Source organism: Hippichthys cyanospilos, chromosome 4, assembly GCF_059441005.1.
Source record: "Hippichthys cyanospilos isolate Australia breed blue-spotted pipefish chromosome 4, RoL_Hcya_1.0, whole genome shotgun sequence".
NCBI classification, from domain to species: Eukaryota; Metazoa; Chordata; class Actinopteri; order Syngnathiformes; family Syngnathidae; genus Hippichthys; species Hippichthys cyanospilos.
Window position 1 is genome coordinate 17,209,204 of NC_142372.1, and position 24,221 is coordinate 17,233,424.

General features: G+C 39.0%; 1 protein-coding gene across 6 annotated transcripts in view; it reads right to left on the bottom strand.

Annotated features, from left to right (window-relative positions):
• Window positions 1–24,221, bottom strand: part of LOC148424840 (uncharacterized) — a 131,416-nt gene that overhangs the window by 35,380 nt on the left and 71,815 nt on the right. For 4 of the 6 annotated variants that reach the window (XM_088413534.1, XM_088413536.1, XM_088413537.1 and 1 more), the window contains one exon: window positions 21,752–21,890. The exons of the other annotated variants lie outside the window; for them this stretch is intronic. In XM_088413534.1, coding sequence (XP_088269660.1) covers window positions 21,752–21,890 — 139 coding nt within the window. The remainder of the gene's footprint in view (window positions 1–21,751; window positions 21,891–24,221) is intronic. 6 annotated transcript variants of the gene reach the window in all.

Here is a 24,221-nt window from a genome sequence, read left to right on the forward strand (position 1 = left end):
AAGCATTTAAAAACATTTGCTCTCTTTTTTGTTTGACATGTACTGTTAACAAATGCAGTTTTGTATATGCTTTGTATCTTGGTGCTGACCCGGCCCAGCCGTAAAATTCTAAAACTCAACATGGTGCCCGAGCCAGAAGGTTAAATTAAGGTCTAAATAAAATATAGAGCTTCTCAAGCAATTTAAAATTGATTGCAGCAAATGAATAAGTTAGAATTTATATATTATATTATGGGGAAAGTAGTATAGGATATATTTGCCAAAGAACTTAAGTCAATGTAAGGCACCTGTTGTCTATTGTTTGCAGTTGCTAAGGGTTGTTGGAACTATATTATTAAGTTGCACATGTTAATACAATGAAATTATGGGTGTGACTCAAGAAAATCCACCCGGATCTAACTTGGGTTATAAATCTAATGAATATGTTTTGTCTCATCTTGTGCAGCATGGATAAGACAACACAAGGATTTAAAACAATTTCACACTAATGTAAAGATTATAAGACCTCATCAAGAGCGAACTCATTACCACTTGTGATAATGAAGAAAGGATTGCCTGTATAATGTGCTCGTCTCCCAATTGGGAAGGAGGTGGTGGAGGTGACGTTCCTACTGAAAGAGGAGTTAAACACTGATTACGAGTGGAATGATATTAGAATAAAGAAACACACATCGACAAACAGCGGAAGGAGTTGCCCTTTGTCCTCTGTTGGGCTGGGTTTCCACAAAGCTCATTAAGGGATATTGTTAACACGCCTTCTAAGCACAAAATGTTAATTAAAAACAAAAAGGCTAGTATACATTTTACGCCTTGCTCATGAATGCTACAGACGGGAAAAAAAAAAAGTAATTTCCTTGGTGGTTCTGTTGATTGCATTCTGATATGGTGTTGAAGTTAATTAGAGTCCTTTCATGTGATGTGATGGGGTGGGGGTGACAGCATGGCACACTGCCACCAGCTCCCCTTCCTCGCCGCCACCACAATCACCCTGGCCCTGCTTATAATTACTGCGTAATAGTTTGAAGATCTTGCTCACATTTCAAGGCCCAATCTAATTTCAAGTCATCAACCTTTACGGCCATTGCAGAAACTAGCAATCTGGTTCCATTGTGCCAAACTGCAAATTCAAAAGCAATGGAAAGAAAATAACATCCTTTGTACAGCACGGCCTGTCATAAAAGTTACCTTATACCTACTCAACTCTATTTCATTTCAGATATGAGTCAAACAAATGTGAGGCCGTCGTCTGTGGAGTGGTGGGATGTCCATAAAATGTCTCAAACTGGCACGCACAACAGCCGGAGGAGGAAAAACGTCTTGGCGGTGGGGCGCTTTGCAATGCTGCTTCAGATGACCAGGCAGCTCGTTGGAAAACTAGAGTTGCAAGAGAATGGCTTGATCATCCAATTTTACAGACCTCATAGTGGTCAAGTGAAAAGAATCACTTGTTGGAAATGATGTCTCCGCTATGACCTTCAATCAGACAGCGCCTCGGAGAGTTCATTAAAACAACACGTCTGTCAGAGCGCTGATAGGTTTTTGCAAAACCGACACCCAAAGAGACGGTAGCGTCGCGTTTATGAAGTGACAAACTCTCACAGTGGCAAGATCAGCCCATAAAAGTCCACTGCGGATGAAATGAGCGAGTGTTCGCTGGCGTGATAATATACTGTGGCGTGCACCTCCGTGGACCCTTCAATTAATCAACCTGTCCGCACTTTGTTTTGAGTGTAATCTCGGCCAACCACCCCAGAGGCACTCAGCAATAAGTGCTGTGCTTCGAAGGCCGTTGGTTTACTGTGTGCGCTGTAAAAACACCTCAACTCAAACGCCATACTTTCCTCGTACAAATGTGAATTTGGCTATCCCATCAAAATGATCTCTCGTACAGGTGGTGTGACCTTCAGCTCAAATTCTAAAAGCAGACTCTGCCAAAAAGAAAGCTTTGCAAGTGCCTGTGCTCATGGCTTTATTTCATTTTATTTTTCATTCATTGTATTTTCATTTGTGGATTTATTTATTTTTTTATTTTTGGTTTCCTGTTCCTCCATCTTTGGTAATGTGTTTTGTTAGTGGTTCGTTTTCTTTTGTTTGTTTATGTTGTTTGATTATTTTATTTGTATTTCATCTTGCTTTTTGATTTTGTTTGGAACTCATTTTCTTTTGTTGTTATTTTTTTATTGGCTGTTGTTTTTCCTCTTATGTTTTATTTTTTATTTGCTGTTAATTTTCTTTTGTTTGTTTTTGTTAGTGATTTTTGATTAATATTCATGTTTTGCTCATTGTTCACATTACCTTTTTACGTGTGTCTAATCATTTGTTCTCGTGATTTGCCCTTTAGGGTCACAGTCGGGAAATTATTCAATTTGCACGAAGAGGGTCGTGATGATTTGCAAACACCGCAAACGTCTGTCATGCAGAGCAGCTGCTGTGGGCCCAGGTTAAGTAGATGTTTTCTGACTTCTGCTCTGCCATGAAATGATGAACTAGTCAACATCGACTTGACTTTCGTTACATTAATGCAGACTTGGAAAAAAAACAACAAAATCTGGTACCTACAACACCCTGCGATCCGACAACACAATAGGGAGTTAAATGTCACGCTCCCAATCTTTAACCATCTAGATCCGTTTAACAACACTTTGGCTCATAACCTCGAAACCTGAACGTCCTCCAATGCTATCAATCAAATATGTTGAGCTGGACAGGGTCAAAGGTTTTTTTTTTTTTTTTGTCAGCACTCTAATGGCCACATTTCCAATTCCACAGGCTACAGCAGCCGCAAGACTAATGGTCATTAGATATTTCAGCCTTTTCCTGACATTTCGGGAGCTACTGTGTTAAGAAATTATACCGAGGTGACTGCAGGCTTGAATGGGCAATAGAGAACACAATTTGCTGTTGCAAAGGAAATTAAATTTCAAGCTGAAATGACTGCGCGTGAAACCGGCCTTAGACTTAGAAAGCGATTGCTCTTAAAATGAATGACCTTCCGCCTCTCACGACCATGAAGGATTACTGTGGCCCGTTCTCAAAATATTTGACCAGCATATGCGAGTATAACATTCATTCTTCGAGGCCAAAGAAAATGAATGTGTTCTTTCAACACTTGTTTTGAAAGAAGCTTCTGACCTCCATTCTGAAGGCAACATACATACAGTATGTGACAGCTCCTCTTAAAGAGGGAAGTTAATTTTCCTTTAAAAGTTGAGGTCGGTAGGTCAGAACATCAAGGATCCCTAACGTTCCCGGTCACAGTCCTATATGAAAAATGGAAACAAAACAACAATATGAACAAAGGAAACCAAGGCAAATGCCACGCATGATGACATTCACGGTATAACGTACATGAATACATCCTGACAGATGATATAAAACTTAATGTTTCCTTTTAGAATCAATAAACTGTATAATCTGCAGAACATTCTCCTAAAGGCTGGCCAGTATTATTTCTCAAATTTTGTTAAACGCAGCAATAAGGAATAGACACCAAAGAAATTAAATACATTCAGTAACAGTGGGTTTCTAATCATCAAGATTATGAAAATGTTGCATTTACATAAAAATGGATATTGACGTCTTGTCGTGAAGGAGGTGAAGTCATGTACGGTACGTTGAGCACTTTATGCAAACGCACTACACAAGAATATACGTTCAAAGTAACTTCCTTTCATCCATCCGTCATTTGTCATTTGGTGTGTAGGGGATTGAATCTGCGCTTTTGCAAGTGGAAGCACACCTTTACTTTTGCGTAATGCATATCACACCTCTGAGATGATCTATCAGCAGGTTACTGCTAGAAAGCACAAGCGGTAAGATGATGAGACACACACATGTGCACGCACACGCACGCGCACGTAAACACACAAGCACTGGGGTGGGATCATCCCTGTGGGGCAAACTTATGTGTTGCTGCATTTAAAACCACTTTTGCTGGGTTCTAACCCTACATTGCCTCCGGAGAAAGACAAAGTGTGTGAGATTAAGAAAAAGAGAAATAAAGCTGAGGATGTACAAGGAGCAGACGCACAATTGGGAAAACAAGCAGGAACTCCTACACGCCCTATTCCACTCTGCGCTGCAGACACTGATGTATAATTTTAATATCTCTAATTTCCACAGCCATGGCCATTTTCTAAATGTCATTTTCCAATTTGTGTCAAACCGTGTGACCATTTTTCTTAATACAGCTTATGACAAGCTTGGTGGCGAGGCAGATATGCAATTCAGATGGAGCATTTTGCAGGCGCGACAGCAGACACACTGGGGTGTTTGTATGTTTGTCTTTATCAGTGTCAGCTCGCAATGTTGTTTGGCCGACGGCTGAGCCAAATATGTGCCTTCGGGGAACGACCATAATTCCGTCATAAATACAATAATCATCTTTATCATAATAAGCGCTACGATGGTGGCATGACAATAAATTGACGGGGCTTGAAATGGAACGAGGGCTGATTTGTAGTGTTAATTAAAACAACCTTCTATTACTTGTATAATAACACATTGCAGAAAGCGCTTTGCTTTTACCTGTCGGTATGCTGATAAGCTTGACGTGCTCCTAAAGTCTCACCTTTGTAACGCACTCTAATGATGCAGAGGTAGGTGATCAGTGGCGGTCCTAGACCTGCACCTGTACTAGCTCCCGCGATATCACGCGCCGACAAAAGATCCCTACATGGTCGAGTGGAGAGAGAAAAAAGGGGTCTAAAATAACAAGAATAAGTTGCTAGAAATGAAATTTCAATTCATTCAGTCCCTTTTTCTACATGGTTGCGAGAGGCTGTCGTTGAGAGGGAGGGATCAATAGAGTTTAGACAGCAGGGCAGATTTTCTAAGCGCCAGATCAATAGCAAGGAGAGAGGAAAAAAGACCCTGGCTTTTCTTTGCCTGTTGTAGTAAATACGGACAAATCAGTGGCCTAAGGCTAAACGGATTGATCAGCTGTTTCCGACTTCTGTGTTGTAAATAAAGATCCATTCCGAAGTCTGTAACCGAGGCCCATAGGCGAGCGTGTGACTGTTTGGAACAGTTTTTCCAAGTGGTCTCAAATACAGGCAACATCAGTAAGTATCAATTTTCGACTCTCATTTCCCTCCCTAAAAGTTTCAATGTGACTTATTCAAAAATGTTCCCTTGCATTTGAGAGAGAGAAAAAAAAAAATCTAATCCCATTTTCTGGTTGATACACATTTTCAACAGGCATGAAATGTGACCTTTTCCCCAACTTGTCTACTGGGCCGTGACACAGGCGGCTGTGGCAGATTAAAGCCCCCACCAATATGTTGGGTGATAATCAGAGGCTAAGATCCTGACAGGATGACTGATCACATGTCTGCTTTGCCTCACCTCTGGACTTATTAAAGAACAACAGCACCAGGCCATGCTTTCACAAAATGTATCGGTCAACCAAAGGTTGTGTAGAAATTCATCTCGAAATGCACAAAGACAACCTTTGATCATCTTTGTAGCCCTGTGAGATGTGTGTTTCTGCCACGTGAATGAAAAAGATTGCTCGCTGGTGGTGTGACGAGAGCAAATAGAAATAAGAGACAAATGTTGGCTTTTCCTCTTGGAAAATATGTCTGAATTCCTTCCCCGACTGCTTTGTTTGCTGAGACAAAGGTCAGGGCTAAATCGCAACATACAAAAGTGGGCTTGTGTATACAAGTTGAAGAAGGTCTTTGGGCTTGTGCTATAAGTGGCATCCTGCATGTGTTACCGTTGTTCATAGGATTCCACAGGCTATACAAAATCTACATGCCAAGTTTCTTTGAAACAAGTAAGTGAGCGCAAGATGAATCATTTGAAAAGATTTTTCCCATTAATGTGATACATTATCAGTACAACTGCATTGAAAAACATTTTACATGAGTTTTAAGATACCTTTGCTGTCCTAGGAGGGTGTGCACACTTTTGCAAACCACATTATATCAGTTTAATTTTACTTTCCACCCCAAAACCTCTTTTCTTTTCAATCAAATTGTGCAGATAAGTCATGATAGTGACAGAAACGTTCCAAACGGATTTATCTTTGTCTCATTTTTTAATTTTTTTTTAATATTATTTTTTTAATCTCACAAAAACATGGACAGGGTTCCTTTGGCAAAGAATCTCATAAATCAACACAACAAACACTGCCCAGTGCAGTTACTGGACTCATGTAATGGGGCACCTGGCTAGTTTACTTATCGTAAGTGAATATGAAAAAATATGGTAAGTATGGTCTCTTGTTTGCAGCCAATACCTCCATTGCTTAACAATGCATATGTGAGAGAGGACCAGGCTTACAGTCTGTACTTTACTTCATTCCAAAATTCTTCCACACCAAGATCACCGTCCATTAAATCACAGGTGTCGAACTCCAGTCCTCGAGGGCCGGTATCCTACATGTTTTCAAACCCTTTCCCTCAAAAACACCTGATTCAAATGATTGGGATCATTTCGAAGCTCCTGCAGAGCTTGCTAATGAGCTACTTATTTGAATCAGGTGTGTTGGGGAAAGAAAACTGGAAAACACGCAGGATGCCGGCCCTCGAGGACTGGAGTTCGACACTGTCAGAGAAATCTCAGAAAAGAAGACTAGGACAAGCCTAGCTGCTTAAACAGCAAAAAGAGTAACTCAGACCAGCCAAGATTGACTTTTCTATGCCGGGCATAGGGAAAAAGCTTGGGCAAATGTAACTCGTGGGTCTTCCAACGCTAGTTTTCACTGCCCAGCCGTCCCCCCCTGGCTTTTATTGAGCAAAAGCATAGCAGATTACAAGTCACAACAAGAGAGCCAGCCGGGTGCCACCGGCAGCTGGGCCAAGGTCCCGGCTCACACTTTCGTGCGTCAACAGCTCTATCTAAGGATAGGGTCATGATGAACTAGGATTGCATAAATGGGTAACAATGAACTAAGCACATAATGATAAAGAACCTAATATATGATTCCCTTCACAGACACCTATGCATTAAATGCTTTAAGAGTGGTAGCTAATATTTCACAGTATAGTGGTAATGTATAGCATTTTATGTGGGGTACACATACTTTTGTGCATATAATTCCACATATTAACATATAATAATAAGTCTCCAGAGGTTAGAACACAACATAAAAACATTACTTTAATAATGCCATTCCACTAATATATGTATGCATCTCATTTTGAGAGGCAGCAGCAACAGTATGTCATAAAATGCTGAAATGTCTCCTGGAGCTATTTACAGAAACAATAGCTATTAAAAAAAAAAAAATAAAAAATAAAAAAGTGGGTAGCCTGACATAAGTGTGACAGCCCTGGCTCGCTTCCTTCACCAAACACAATGACAAAGTCGTCACACAGGAGCGGTCATTAAAAATTTAGATTACAGCTTTCTCCTCCTGCCTGTGTAGAAAAATTGTCTTTGTCTGTTTGTTAATAGCATTGTTTTTCCTTCGATATTAAGAATTCTGCTGCTGGTGACAGATAGTGAGGCAGCTGCCTGCTTTTGTATCTGATCAAACCTCATTTACTTGACTGGGAGATTGAATGAAGCTTGTTATCATTAACAACGTGTCTGCCTATAAAAGGAGGGCTGGATGTTTGCTACCGCCAACACATTTCATTAACTGGAACATCTCACTTGAAGCTGCTCTTTTCTATGCTGAACCTAAATAAAGTACATCCTCACTATGCTGTACATTTCTGCAGTCTTATAACAGTTTGTGCTAATGTCCTTCCTAATGTTGGTTATAGTTCATAAGTTGTGTGGTAGTAAATAAATACCCAAATAAATAAAGAAGGGTGGCACAGTGGCTAACGAAGGGGCTTTGACTGTCACAGATCTGCTGACCGATAATGCTTTAATATGCTCGCAGGTACAGAGACTGGCACACGTTTCTTGCTTGGCCCATACTATCAACTGAGCTGCTCAGTTGAAAACGTTCATTTTCATTTTGTGTTAGTCAAAACATGCTGAAAAATGTCATGTTTTTCATTATTCTACCTAATTTATTATACAGATGCACTTTATAATTGTTTCATCTTATTTTATACTTCAAAAATAAGCAGTTAACCACATGCTTTTTGTGGAAAAAGGCATGCTTCTTACAAATCAACACTTAATGAATGTAAACAAAAACAACACTTTGTCTCCTTTTGTTTTTATGTCTTGCAAAGAAGGCTGAAGTTGTCTGATGATTCTTTTCACATATACAGAATGAAGCAGAAATCACTTTTAATTGAATCGGAATAGGTGTCTAATTTGTTGTTTGTTTTGCTATGTGTGTGTATAAATAAATAAATATCATGAACGTGAGCTAGATCTAAGTCACTAATACATATTTGCACATGAAGGGATTCCTACTGTATTTGGCTAGTCACTGTAAGCTATTACCATTTTTTCTAACAAAAGAGCGTTCATAACTTTAAACTTGTCACATCACGAAAAAAGAAATAGCAATGTGTGTCCTAAAACTGTTACTCTTTCTAACAATTTCTGACAAGGAAAAAGGAGCCTTGAGAAATGTAAAAATGTACTTTTCCATTTATAACTAACAGAAGGCATACTATTAGTGCAACATGTGGGATGAGGACCAAAATTCCCCAAATACAGGGCGCACCTGTGTTTAGGATGCACCCTTCATTTTAGGGTCTGGTATTTTCTAAGTCACCGTGTACAGGACGCACCAAAAGTTTAGCAACAGTACATAAACTATAGCAAAACAGAATAAATCTCATCTTTGTAAAATATTCATATTTCTTGTGTTCATATCTATAAGTTATTTTTCCAAATTGTGAGAGGTCAGTGAACGCTTCGCCACTGTACCGTCGAATCTGCTTGAATCTCCTTGTGACGCAGCTCAAGCTTGCTATAAATATCCAAACCTGCACACTGTCCGTGTTCCACCAAGTTGTGTGTATATGCCAAAAGACCACAATTACTTAATGAGTCAAATGGAAAATCTTTCTGTGTTCTCTAACCGGAGCACCTTGCCACTCTATATTGAATCAGCTGGAGACATCATAACCTTTATACAGTATGATACTCTTCATTTTAGTAATATTCCTGTGTATGAGCAAGGATGGACTCATACATTGGTTCAGTCTGCTTGCTTCTTTTATTGAAACCAACGCCCTAACAACCTCGGCTAATACGACTGCTAACGGCCAACTCATATCCGCCCTTTGAGCTCTTCCGTTATGGTAATTATAAGTAAGAATACGGCCGATAGAAAATTGCACATCTGTGCGTCAAAACTCGACTTATGTGGCTGACAAATCAATTATTCCTTGAAGAGTGTATAAACCATTAATTTAAAAAAAATCTTTAAATTACCATTTATAGGATGCACCCATACTTCATTTTTGTGTGAAAAAAAGCGGGTCTTATATATGGAGAAAAATGGTACTTGCCAAAGGAAGGCACACTCACTGTTATGTCCTTAAGTGCAGCATATTAGGCTTTAACAACATATTTACAAATATATTAGGATGCAAGTGACATTATAACCACTGGCTGACCTCCAAGTTGTTATTGAAAGGATATAGAATGAATCTGTTTGCAGGTCAAGTTGTTGCCAACCCATTATTGGGCAGTGTTCATCATTTCAACAATTTTTACTATTCTCTGTAGAACACGATATCTTGTAAAACTAAAATAAAACTTCCCCTGATGCCTCAATCAGAATAGCCTTATCACAAAGAGGGTACTCATAAATATATAAAGTCAACTTTGTTTTCATTGTCTCGTGGTTATATATCTTTTTATCATTAGCGTAATTCATTATATTCTTACAATGTTGTTACTTTTGGTGGTAATGGTGGACAGATACTTTCTGACATTTTCCTACTAAAATATTGAAACAGCTTCTACTCTCATCCTGTTACAGTCTGATGGTCGGCACGTCTCAATGAGTGCTTCTTAATGTGGTCAAGTCCCCACGGACTATCTGTTCCATATCGCCTCCCTCCCCACTGTTTTGAGGTATTTGGGGTATTCTTCGGGAGGAGAGATGAGCTATTTAGAGTGTTTATGTTCCTGACTTGTAGAGAGCCTTCTAAAATGTAACACAGTGCACTTTGGTATTCAGATGCCTGGGGCTGTTCTCTAAGTGGTCTTTACTTTGAAAACACTGCAGCCCTCCAGGGGGTGACCAGCAGTGGTTGTGTGCTTGCGAGTGTACACATGGTAATCTGGCGGGGAAGATAAAGAAGATGAGGAGTCGGAATGATACATTCATAAACTATCAGTCCGTGTCGTGTTGTGATGGGGATTGGGGGTCTTATGGAATCCACCGAGGCTTTATCTGTAATAATACATTCTTCTGATGCATATGGGGGAATTGGCCGGCCTCAGTTGGGAAAACAATTCAACACACACAATTGTCGCTGGGTCACACCACATCGGATTTGAAACAAAAAACATTCCAGATATGATAGACGCGTGGATTGAACTTTTTGATCAAAACTGCGATACCCAAGACTTCAGACTGAGCTGAAGGTTTACTACCAACAGAACAACGACTCCAAGCTCAAGACAACAAAAGAGTGGCTTCAGTACGACTTTGTCAATGTCTTCAAGTGGCCTTCAAGTAAAACACTGTGAATTCTGCCTTTGTCAGTAATTTATTCAATAAACCTTGTTTTGGTAATGAGCTCATGAGCTCTGCAATTCTCAGCCCTAATTGTGTGTCCTATCATTGCTCGCTATCCAAGCTTCTAAAAGGAGAACATCAATGGAAAAAGAAGCGCACGTACAAAATACTGTATCTCTGGTAATGTAACAATTTTTGCGGCTCTAATTAATCAAGAGATCAACCGAAGCACAAGAGTAGAGACGAGATGGTGACCCAATTAAAATCAACTTGAGACTCAGACTCACTCATCAAAGTAACTCCTGAACACAATGAGCAGGAACATAAGGAGAACAAGCTCCTTCAGTACCTGAAAAGAATCTCTGCCTTCATAATCCACCCTAATGAAAACAGGCGCCCCTTCCGATCCCCTTGCACTTATCTGCTGGTGTTTGGTTCATAAATATTGTGTATTACAATGATAGTCATATTTTTTTCTCACTACAGATATGCAGAGACAATTACCAGTATGACAGGTCAAATTAGAGCATGCTGTGAAAAAACAGTGCCATGGTGATTCATCCAAAGACTCAGGTTGAGGGTTAAAGTAATTAGAAAAACAAAAAAAGAGAACAGAACCAAAACAAGTTGAAACTATGGAAACATTCTAGTCAGGGTGTACTCAATGCATAACAACTCGCTGCAAAATTGTGGTACGCAATTATTTAGTACCGTAATATTTATTCATCAAATATTTTAGTTTATGAAATACATGTAGTTGAATGTCATTTAAAAAAGAATGGCAAAAACTAGTGATTTTCTAATAGTAATGACGTGACAACTGATATGTTGTTGGTATGCACCAGCACGAAGGTACAGTTCTCCTATCAGGATGCTATTTGCATCATAACAAAGTGTGCAATATTAATTCCCGAGTTTACTGCTTATTGGAAATGCAACGTATGAAAAGCCATTAAGGCTCCAAATAAGAAAACCGTTCGCCGTCACGTGGATTCGCTTCTATTAAAAAGAAAAATCTTGTTAACCATTTGGAATTAGAGTCATTTGCCAACAAGCATTCTGCTGCACTCCAGTAAAATAAGTAATTATGCTTCTCTACCTTCTATCTGCCCCCCCCCCCCGCCATCTGCACAAGCAAAGTGGGAAATGGCAGTACGCGAGAGCGCGTGAATGCAAAGGTAATTAAAGTCCTCGCTATCGGTTTGTTTAATGTAAGCATCAGGCTGGCTGGAGGCGAAGCAAAATGAGAAACATGCTCGTTGTTCTGTCTCTGTCAACAAGCTGGGCTAACCCCGCATTGGACCATACATCACTTGCTCTGGTCCTACAATTTAAAAACTAAACGGAACTACATGTAAAATTTGTAAAACTTAATCTGATCATTTGTCTGGCTTAAACTGAGTGCCAACCAAATTGAATTGAATTATCATTTTGATAATACTCGCCCCCTAAAACTTTCAACAGGTCTAAGGGTTTGAGCAGATTGTCTAATTTTCACTTTAAAAACCTTGTTTTCTGTGATATGACTCCACTTGCCAAATTTCAGACAATGGTTGCTATTGTGGTCATCCAATAAACTGATTTTATTTTTAAAGACACAGATTAATGGTAAAATACTCAAATCAAGTTTGATCGCCCCAAAAAAGACCAAAAATACTAGGGGTGGGAATCTTTGCCTATACTACGATTCAATTGGATTCAGACTTGATTTTTTTGATTCAAAATAATTGTTGATTAAAAAAAAAATTACAACACTTTCCACTTCAATTTATACGGCAGATATGCAAAGAATCCTCATTATCTACTCCAGTTTGCTTTATAAGACTGAATGACAAATGGAGACATGAAACTGTCATTTTACTTACATTTAAGTAGTACATTTTGTAATGCATGGAGAGTATATGCAAAAAAAAAAAAAACAAAGTAAAAAGAGCAAGTTGTGGTCTTAAATGTTAGTCTTGTCTTTTTTTGATCCATTAAAATCCAACCGGTAGAATGACACTAGCACACAAACCTTATTTGATTAGATATTTTGAACAATGTAAATAGATGGATTATATTTTTTTGTAATTAAATAAAATATGAAAGTAATATCACCCCAGCTTTTAGAGATTGATTGAAAGCTTGCGTTGTTTAGATATCTGCATGCATCGATGGACCTTTTTTCTTTGAAATGATCGACTGCATTTGAACACACCACTTAGCAGTTAGCGCTAATGCTGAGATGTGCCTCACAATGACCCAATAAATCATTCCCGGTTTCTTAGCCTCCTGAATCTGCGATTAAATTGGACTTTTAATGGTGTTGTCTTGATGTTGATGGAGATGTGATGCAATGACAATAAATATTGAGACGCTAGGAGAAAGTGGTAGCCACCATGGCTGTGAATGGCAACTTCGAAATAAAAGTGTGATATGGTTCCTGCATTCACGTCCATGTATTATTTGGTGTGTTTATTTTGAAGCACACAGTTGGCATCTGCTGTGTTGTTGTTGTCTCTTCCTTGGCAGTGCATGTCTGGTGTAGTTACACAGAAGCAGACAGGAAACAGATTTATTTGATTTGATTTATTTGTAAGATTTGTTTTTGGACAGCTTATATTGATTCTTTTGTGAAGGCACACTTCAAATAGTGAATGTTTCTAATGCAATATTTAGCATGAAACTATAATGCTATGCTTTACAAAAACATTTAGTCAAAACTTGGGAAATGTAAAGAATCAAACATTTTTTCCCACATTTATTGCTTCACTTGAATAATCAATATATTGCTCCTTGCAATGTGTGTGCCTTGTAAGCCTAGCGGCAGCATAATACAGACCGAAATGCACCACCCCAAAAAATGTCAGCCTAACCCTAGTAAGATGCAGTGATAATAGTAATTTTTGCAAAGGAAGGATTATACACAGCATGCCTGTGAGCGGTGCTAAAATGTCAATCTACATATGTTGCATCAACATTCATTAAAATAGCTGTTAAACAGATTGTCACAAGGAAAAGCTATGTGGTTGGTTTCAGTTTTATGTTTAGCTTGACAGTAAACTTTAACTCAACAATGAACAGCTTCCTTCTTATTTCTGTTCTTCCAAACTACAGCTTGTTGTCAAGTGGAGAATTCACGGCCACCACGCAGAGGCTGTATTTCAAAGTTTTGGTTCAAAGTCAAGAGGACAGATTGATGGACATATGTTTGAATGATAATTTTCTTGCAAGCATCTTGTCAAGAAACTACAATGACGTTTGGACCCCTAAAATTCCCATCTTAAAATTACCCCAAGGATAGCATGTTTTCTGTTAAAATACGCTGTAATAACAGTAGAACTCTGAAGGCTTAAGGTTCTAGCAGGATGTGTCATATTGAGGCTTCTTCCGATCACAGGTGAGAGGGCTGCCAATTTGTAAGCACATTTGACTGTGGTTATGAAAACATTTTGAGGAAACATCTTTCTGACAAGTCAGAATGAACAGATGTACAGTGTGTCCCAGACCAAGACACATCAGAGTACAGTGGACTATTACTGAACATTAATATTGTGTCGCAAATTATGGAAATTCCATTGGATTTTTTCTTATTATTTCATAAAAGAATCAATGGGAAAAAAAACACTAAGGAGCTGAAATTTCCAGTAGATGATTAAAACATGTACCATTTTGAAATACAACAATTGTGACATTTTTATGTGATTGCAGCTGGACGTGCAATTTGTGTACAAAAATAATCATTGTCCAAATTTTGGACCATATAATACAGGGCCATTAAAATTACAATTTTTGATATGCATTTTAGTAGAATTTGTTACATTGATTTTTCAGCAATGTTTGCAACATTCAATGGAGCGGCGATCGAACTATGTCAGCAAACAGAAAATTCTTAGTTGACTCATGTTTCACCTCAACACAGTAGGTGGCAGTAGAGACCAGTTAATGGCTATGTCTTAAAGTGTCATCATCACGTCACAGACTACAAAGACGGACCATAAAATTTTTCAATTTTTTGTGATTGTTAATACATTTAACCCACATATGTATGGATATAACTGATGTCCCTGAACATAAAAGAGTGGTTGAAGGAGAAAAAAAAAAGCATAAATAACTTCAATTACTACGCCTTTAAAAGTATTTACAAAATTAGGGGGAAAAATTGCAATGTTTCTAGTTTGCAAAGTGTGCACAAGGGTTAAACAACACCTTCCTGACTCAATGGGTGACCTGTCCACAATGTTTTCAGCCCTATTCATTCTGTCGTGGGAGAGAGAACAAAACAAAATAGAGTAAGTCATGGTGTAGCATGTATGGCCTCTGAGATGTTTTATGACTGAACCTTCAGGGCCTATTTAGGAAGCCCTGCGTGCTCCGTCCGGACCACAGGTATTGATTGTCAGCATAGGCCGTGGCGTGGCGACTACTTAAAGCCCTGCATGTGCCCTCACAGGGAGATGAAAATGAGACCTTGGTGTGTAATGATGTGTGCATGAGCGGGGAGAGGAGACCGCAGAGACGAAGGAGGAGGAATTAAATCATTGCTTCGCTCCTTGAGGAGAGACACATTGCAGCTAGCCATGCTTGGCTGCTTAATGCCGGATCTGTTTTTGAGAGGGAAATTAAAAAAGAGAGCTAGGCGAGAGCGAAAGGAGGAAAGGGAGATAAATGGCCGTATGTGAAGGCGGTAAATGAGAGCATCCCGATGCAAAGAGCTGTGAGCGGATGTCCCTAATGGGGAAAGGCTGGCATGAGCTGACCACCGTGTTTACGCACATCCTTGCTTCTATAGCCCACACTGGTTCCTCGCAGCAGGGAGATAACCACACTTCATGCTAATTGGCAAAAAAACGACGACGCATAACAAACACAGAAGAAATATAGGTCTAATATGGAAGGGGGTGAAACGATGGATGAAATGCTTCTAATCATACGAGGTATTTTCTAGCCTGCGAGCCAGAGGCCTCCCCCTGCCTCTAGAGAGCAACAAACCTCCACTGCAGTTTATCTTCAAATTATATATACACACACTCACACGCATACATTCTGCTTGAGGTTATCATTAGTAAAAGCCACAATTCTGGTCACTACAACCCTCACTTTCACTGTATAATTCTGTCTGCCACTGGGTATGCATTTTCCAGTAGAATTACATACTGATGCCAAAGAAGCAGGTGGCGATGGTTACGACATGGTAGATTGTAAAGCAGGGCTCTCAAACTCATTTTAGCTCAGGGGCACATTGAGGAAAATCTATTCTCAGGTGAGCCGGACTGGTAAAATCATGGTATATACTTTATATGAAATTATATGAAGATTTTCCTTGTAAATGTATTGTAGAAAAAAAAAATGAAATGCATGAAATGAATGGGAATTTTCTCTTTTTTTCATTTACTCATAAAATACATAATTGAGTAGTACAACATGAAAAAACAAACAAACAAACAGACAAACTAACTAACTAACTAACTAACTAACTAACTAACTAACTGACTGGCTGACTGACTAAATAAAATCAACCACAAATATCCAGTGCCAGAAAAATGATCGAATTAAAATATGTGGTTGTAAAACTTCTTTTCAAGGAGTACAGTGAAATGCAATGAAAACTAAACAGAAAAAATGGTGCTGTAGTCTCTCGTTTTAAAATGGTGCTGTAGTCTCTCATTTTGGACACCCATATATGTGATATACATAACAGAAAAAGTTGAAAACTCAAGAAGAAGCCATGATAATATGGCAAATACACTTGAATGTAAAAGTAAGACTTTTTGTCCAAATATATATATTTTTTTAATCAAATCATTCACAAAATCATTTTGTGGGAAGAATTCAACCTTTGCGGGCCGGATCCATCGGCACATTTGACACCCCTGTTATTAAGGACATACTGTTTTTATGGCTATTTTAAACGTAAAGTCGTAAATGTAACAAAACAATGGCCGATTCAGTGAATTCTGTTACTGTGAATTATGGGTTATTATGTGTGTAGTGTGATGCGTGTGGATTAGATACTGTAGTCGGACCAAGTGACATTTCCTCTCTAAATGCTCAGTGAACCAAATAAAGCAATGCAAGCAATGGTGAGTGTGATTGTCAATTAGGGACCCTGCGTTATTTTAGCCAGAGCACAAAAACACCCTCTGCTTAACCTGATGACAAAAATTGAAACATTATTACATATCGTTGCTGTCCAGCAAAAATCCTGTATGTATATGTATGTCAAATACAGTGATTATTTGTCTCCAAATCCATGTTTTGATTCATAAGCGTAACTGATACTTATTTGTTTTCTCCAGGTTTTTCTTTTGTCATTTGAATTGTTGAAAATACCTTGAGGAAACTAATTATATCAATGCTCTTGCCTGTAAAGCAAGATTTATATAATAAACTGAGATTTGACCAAAGCACAAAAACAGATGAGTCAAAAATATGCTGGGCAAACAAAAAAAAATTGCATTGTATTTTGTAATGGAAGAAATAGCAATTTGTTTAATAAAAAAATATAGAGACTTCCACTTTAGAAGAATTGTTCTGCTCCTTCTGGTGTGCATGCCTTGGCCATCTGGAGGCACTGTTATACAGACATGGAGACACTAAAAGAATAACTCTAGTAAAGGCAAAAAATTCTCAGCTCGTACCTCGGAAACTCACAGTTGGCCATTCCTATCACTGGGCATCACTTGTATCTTCCTTCTGCTCATTTGTCATGTGGTGTCATTGTCCATTATGAAGACACACGGTTTCATTCATTTTATTTATTTATTTTTTTATACCACTAATAAGTTAGTTTAGACCGATCCTCCATTTCCACTCTTTTTTTAGGTACATCTTTAGCATATATCAAGGGGTGAGTAGTTTTATCGGCAACTTTTTTTTACACTTTTAAATTATTGAAAATATTACTTAAAACATTGCCTGGAGAATTAACATTTGATCATGCCAAGCAGATCAACCGCAATCGATTCAATCTCCTTTGTGACTGAGAAATCAACGGCACATGTCGTCTCGTCTAACCCAACACATGAGTGGGACTCGGCCCCAGAGAGGACCTCATAAAGTAATTTGGTTTCACTTCAGTAGCCACAAAAACTAAGTTCTCTTTCACATCATTAATACGTTTATGGTCAAATTAACTGAAAGGCAAATTTGGAATAAATTAAGAAAAATGCATTGACGAATGCGTACACACACTTCATAAATCACCACGGCAGAGCTGAAGCTGGCTTTCCATAATTAACTGCAGACTATTTATTTTATCCTGACGGCCTGTCTACAATGCGGAACTATGCTGAGGAGACTGTAGAATATTTTAAGGACACAAAGACATGCACTAACAATAATACAGTATGTTGAAAGGCAAACACTATGTAAATGCATACAAAGGAAAAAGATAACATTTGTGTTGCTTCGAATAAGCATTTACTCTGCAAAAAAACTGGAACAGTAAAGTTCAAAAAGCCTAAATAAGCAACAGATACTGTAAGTCATTAAATAACTGCTTATAGTACCATCAACTCTTAAGAATAGAGCATAGAGTGTTGATACAAGGGTCATTTCAGAATTGGAAGACATTTTCTGTCCCCCCAATGCAATTTCAAACAAAATGTTCTCAACCTAATTGCTGTGACCATGAGTAGACCTAAAACATGTCATCTCTTCTATTTTTCTATTTTTCTATTTTTGTCATTGTTTTAGTTGCAATGAATATTGTAATCATGGTAGCATTTATGTATGTATGGACCTGGTTTGTGCAAAAGTGATCAGTGCCAATGGAAACTGTCAAGCTGTCAGCATCAAAGCATGCAAAGTAATTTACCTGTATGACTTAAACTGTCTTTGAATAGTAATCCAACTTCTCTCACCAGCTGGTAGAGAACACACAAGCGCTGCTAGCTAGCGGCTAATTTATGCTGGAGGCTGCTCTTAACGCTGAAAACAGGCACCGTACAAAAAATGCCGGCGTAATTAACTCATTTTTTTAGCATCCCAAGTTGACAAATGAATGTAATATCAGCATGTCGTTTGCAAAGAATCGTGACTCGTGAGTGCCGCAGCAACAGGTTGTGTGTGGTATACTCATGATTTGTCGCGACATGTTTCTGGGAACTTCGAAATAAAAGCTTTATTGTCAAAATACAAGCATTGTTTTCCATACATTATTTGGAACGGGAACGTTTATTTTGGAGTCTGTTTGTTTTCCTGTCAAAATTGTTGCGAGCAGTGCATTCTCCTGTATAGTCCATTGCCAAAACCCAGCCAGAAGAAAAACAATCTCATGCTGGGCAGGGACAAGAAATCCTGTGGTATTATAGATTCATATATGTTTTTCAGGTGCCTGAGCATCTAGGTTTTCACCAAACAAACAAATCAAGCATCTTGTAAAAAAATGCGCCATTGATGAATGAGCTTGATGAAGCAAGTCATATGATCATTTATAACCTATATCACCTGACGTTGAAACCATATATGAAAAAAATAATGAAGAGCATGTAACGTCATAAAAAAACGGTGTCTCAATCATTCCCCCAAGCTGTTGTTTTCCACCGACGACCTCACTACGCATCGACTGCGTCACAACCTGAGTAATTTACGTGTAAACGCAGACCAAACCACTCCTGCCCGTCAGCGTCGGCCCTCTCTCTTTACACACTTGGGATCCGGGGCATGTTACTGTCCGCGCATCTGTTTGCCACAGTCGGTGCTGCCTCCTCGTGGGCACAGCGCCCAGCCTGGCAGCGAGCCACATCGGTAACACCATCTTCTCTCTCGTTACATCCTTACATCAGACAGCCTGTGGCTCTTTCCTCTGTCTTTATTCTGCACCACGGCTGAGATCAACACTTTGAAAGCGTGCCCTCCAACCACTCAGGGAAAAACAGCACAATCTCTGCTATTGGGAACAAATAAAGCGCTCACACATTTGATTTGCTCCATTATTATGCAATAACACTGAAGGCAACTTTTTCATAAACAATGTTACATCAAGGCAGGATAAGAGGTGTAGCAGGTGCAAATGCTGGGCTATGTGCCCATGCTGCGTGCGTGAAGATGAATTCAGTTTTGCACATATTTATGAATCAACACAAAGGGATGGAAATTGAGTTTCATGTTGTTGTTTGGCAGTATTTACACAGACATGACAGGAACCCTGCCAGCGGCACATTCAAACTTGTAGGAGGTACAGTGTGATTTGATCCTTGTTACAGCCTACAGCAATGGGATATGTGCTTCATTGAAGCTGAAATCCCTGATCTTAAAACTTCCAAAGAGTACAAAACTACTTGAAAAGTATTGGAAATGTGTGTGTGTGTTACATATATAATTAGTATTGTGTTGGTTCATAAACTATAGTTCCATGCAGCCTCTCACACTTTTACCCCTGAGCAACAAAATGAGAAGAATTTAGTGGATAGAGATTTTTTTATTTTTTTTTTTAATTCTGGCAACTTTCAGTTGAGGTCCAATTCAAGTGCAGTATCCACAATCGTGCCTTCATCCTGTCTTTACCAATCATGTGCAGTTGGAGTTCCATTATCAATGTTTGTCAACGTCACTGCGTCATACATTGAAAAATGATCTTATTCAAAAATTGATCGGTCTCTTCTCTGTGACAGTGCAAATGTCAAAGTGTACATTTCTCTGTCTCTGTATTGTGCGCTGCTATTGACTGGCAACCTGTCCGGGTTGCAGTCCATCTTTTGCCATCTGTAATGGGCTCCAGCTACCCACAATCCTAACCGGGATAAGCAGTATAAAAAGTTATAGATAAAACCTTTCCTGTCATCCCATTTGTCAAACGGAACATTTTGGTTGGCAATTTGAATGGCACCCTGTGTAAGACTCCGTGCATGCAGAAACCGCTATGCTAATCTTAGCTTGTTGAAGGTGATGGTACATTGACCTGTTCAGGTCACGTATTGCACATATAGCAGAAACAACCGGTGATTATGATCCCGGAAAATTCTTATTATTCTTTTTCAGAAGCCACACATTGACATCTATGAGCACACATTAAACATTCTTTTTTTTTTTTAAAGCATGTTCCACATTTTTTCATCTCAAGCATGCTCTTGACTGTATTAATATCTCCCCAGCAGTTGGGAACACTCTATCAGATGGCACAGATGTGGCAGTTTGCCACACATGCCCACATAGGATACAGTTAACAGTTCTCTTCAACCGTAAATAAAACAAATCTGTGACGCCACTCGCGTTGGTGAAAAAAGAAACGACAAAAATCAAGAAGAAATCTATTGTTATTTATCAAATATGGGGAAACCTCGAGATACGATTGCTTCTGTACAGTTACTTTTTCTTCATATGATGAAACTTACTCCACATATAAAAGAAACAAAACGAAATAAAACAAAACTTGAAATCCCCATTTTAATTAAACGCAACATGAGATATTATTTCACTTCTCTGGAAAACATACAGGAGCTTACTATGGACGACGAGAAATGACTAAAACGGCAGAAATGAAAGAAATGCTATATTCGTATCATCAGTTTGTTTTTTTTCTCCAGTTTGCCCCCCTCCTCTGCCATGACGTTTGCTTTGGAAAATCGCTTCACTCGAAAGGTAATGTATTGTAACATTTCATGTGATTTACATGTAAAACACGATTCATAACATGACCAAAATCATGATACGAAAGCCACTTTGGAGCAGGTTGACTTTAAAAAACGAAATATTATAAAAATAGCCTTTTCAAAGCCGATACGCAATGTCTTGGAAACTTAACGTCGTATTGCATTACTTTTTATTGCAGTATCTCGGTATATCAATATGATCACCCAGCCCTACATAATTGTACAAGAAGAATGTATCCCCCCTCCCAAAATACGAACAAACAAAAATACTAAACAAGATTTTAACAATCACTGCAGAAAAAACAAGTAGGTCTGCCGCAGATTTATAATTTGATTTCCCAGGTGAGAAAAAAGCCTTGGAGGTGAGTGCATGCGCAGCAGTCACGTTTGTTAAGATACATGGCGAGAGTCTTCTCTTTTTCCACAAAGAAAATAAATATACACTCATTACATTCTGCACAATGCATATTTCCACATCCTTAACATATTGCACAGGCTCAGGAGCAAATGTGCATTGCTGCACATGGGGAAATACATACCATGAAAAATGACAAGAGAGCGGGATAACTGCGGACCTGGAATAAAATGGGGCGGTGGAGCGGAGGAGAAATAATCATACCGTGAGGTGGGGGGTAGGGAGAAGGGGGGTGAGGAGCAGTGGGAGGAGCGAGAAGAAGATGAGTCTGTGGCCTGTGGCGGGGAAATGGAGCTCTACTGCTATGCTGCCGACTGCCTGGTTCCCCCAATATTGCTCCCTTCTGTGTGGAGACAAAAGAGACACACACAGATAGGCTGCAATATTGTCCGCACTGTACAGTTAATCAGCGAGGTAGTTGCAAAAAAATACAAAGCAAGATAGATCATATTCTAATTACATTGTAGATAAAAAGCCGGCAGTGTTCTCGCTCGCCCCACGGAGCCATAATCAGCCTGCAGTTCCTGCTACAAACATTAGGTGTCTCTCTTTCACTTTCGAAGGCTTGACCCAAGCCTGAGTGGAGTTCTCTGCTCCTGAACTCCCATCGCCACATAATATATACACCATCATTTGAAAATGGCAGCTTTTTGAAAATTCACCTTGATTATCAGACATTAAAAGTGACTTCTCCAGAGCTGAGTGTCTGGCTAGGGGGATGGCTGCAGACAGCGGAACAATACAGCACGCTTGGTATTAATGCTTGGCTGGGGTGTGCAGGGAGAAGAGAGGAGCCAGCCCTTTGTTCTCTCCTCTAACCAATTATTTTTTACGTGTGCCTCTTTTCACAACAACAAGAGAGAATTTAATTTTAATGCACTCTCTGGAAAAAGGGGAGGAAAAACATCTACGGTATTTTTAAACAGATACGACAACTCTATAGGATCAGAATAGCTAAGTATATGTGCATGCATACATCTCTGAGGCAAAGATGGATGACAAGGGCATCTAGGATGAAATCAACCCAAACACACACGCGCGCTTACACGCATACAACGAGAGAGAACAGCATGAATCCGTTCAAGCAGAATTAAATATAAAATAAACACCGCCTCGCTCCAAAACTCATGCCAAAACACAACTTAAATGCGGCCCAATGCTTAGATGAAAGAAAGAAGGGAGACACCAAAATAATACCAGGCATGTTTCTTTATTCCACTTGGGGGTGTGGTGATAGGGACAACATTAACATGAGCATACCCAAGGCGTGGCAGAAGGCTCTCTGAAAAAAAAAAATAGCAAGGGATCCTGATCAAATGGCAGGGAAAATATTACCTACAATTGCTGTGGGTAGGTATGCGGCCAAATATTTTTCTAATTGGGAGGGCACTTTATCTTGCTGTCAGACAAGCTGTAAAAAAAAAAAAAAAAAAAAAAAAAGCGGCGCAGTTCCCAGAAGGAGAGGAGCACAGCTTGCTGGCCTTTTATTAGTGCTGGAACTCTGATATATGCCTATGCTCCAGGCTTTCATCAGGAACCTGTACTATAAGCACACACATACAAAAAAATAAAAAAGCCTTACAAGCCATTGTGAAAAACCAAGGCAACCCCTTGAAAACTTCAGCTCCATTTTCCAAAACAAAATTAGTATACACAGATTACCGCCAAAAGTTTTACAACAAACAGTCAACGTCAACAGCACAAAGGGCCATTTTTTAAGTTCACAGGTTACCATAATGATAACACATCAAGTGTTGACATGCGGAGGGAACATTAAAATCCAAATGCAACAGAGCAGAGAAGAGAGCAAGCAAACACTGCTGTGCATCCGCAGCATGAGACGGTATTGTAACAAGCCGTGTAAAATGATTAAGTCACAAGAGAATAAGAAAACACACAATGTAGCGAGCACACAAAAAGACTAGAGCAAAAATAACATAAATGCAGTTACAATTCATGCAAAGCAAGTTTCGTGCTCCAAACTGACTCATGCAAACAAAGACAGACGGAAATACACACACGCACACACGCATACATGTTGTGCGCACACCCTCACACATGCTCGCACACTGACAGCACAGCGGCTAAATTAAATTTCAGTCCTTGGGCAGACAACTAAACTGCTTGTGTGTGGGACTCACTCTGAGGCACAGCAAAAGCAATTCTCTGGAGACGGTGAAATTAAAGGGCACAATCCTGCTTGTTTATGGTTCTCACTCTCTTCTCCTCTCAATCACATGTTTTATTAGCAATCATTCGGCCCTAAAAGTCAGGCTTTTCGGCAAGCCACCAGCATGATGACAGCACTTGCAGGTCTTAGCTTGCATAGCACTTGGATTCATTCACACCCCAAGCCTTCTGTTCGAACGAAGCTCCCATGCGAACATTTTCTGAAGAAAATACTTAAACCTGTTATTTTAGTCCATTTCCCCCAAAGGTATACATGCCCAAAATGATGCAAAAAAAGAAGAATTCAGGTTTCTTTCTGTTTAGACAGAGTGCTTAATCTTAATCTACAATTAATCGACAACTATACTCATATAAAAAACAATAATCCTTATCTTCATCATGCAACTAATTTACTATATATATATATATATATATATATATATATATATATATATATATATATATATATATATATATATATATATATATAATTAGTGTGTGTGTG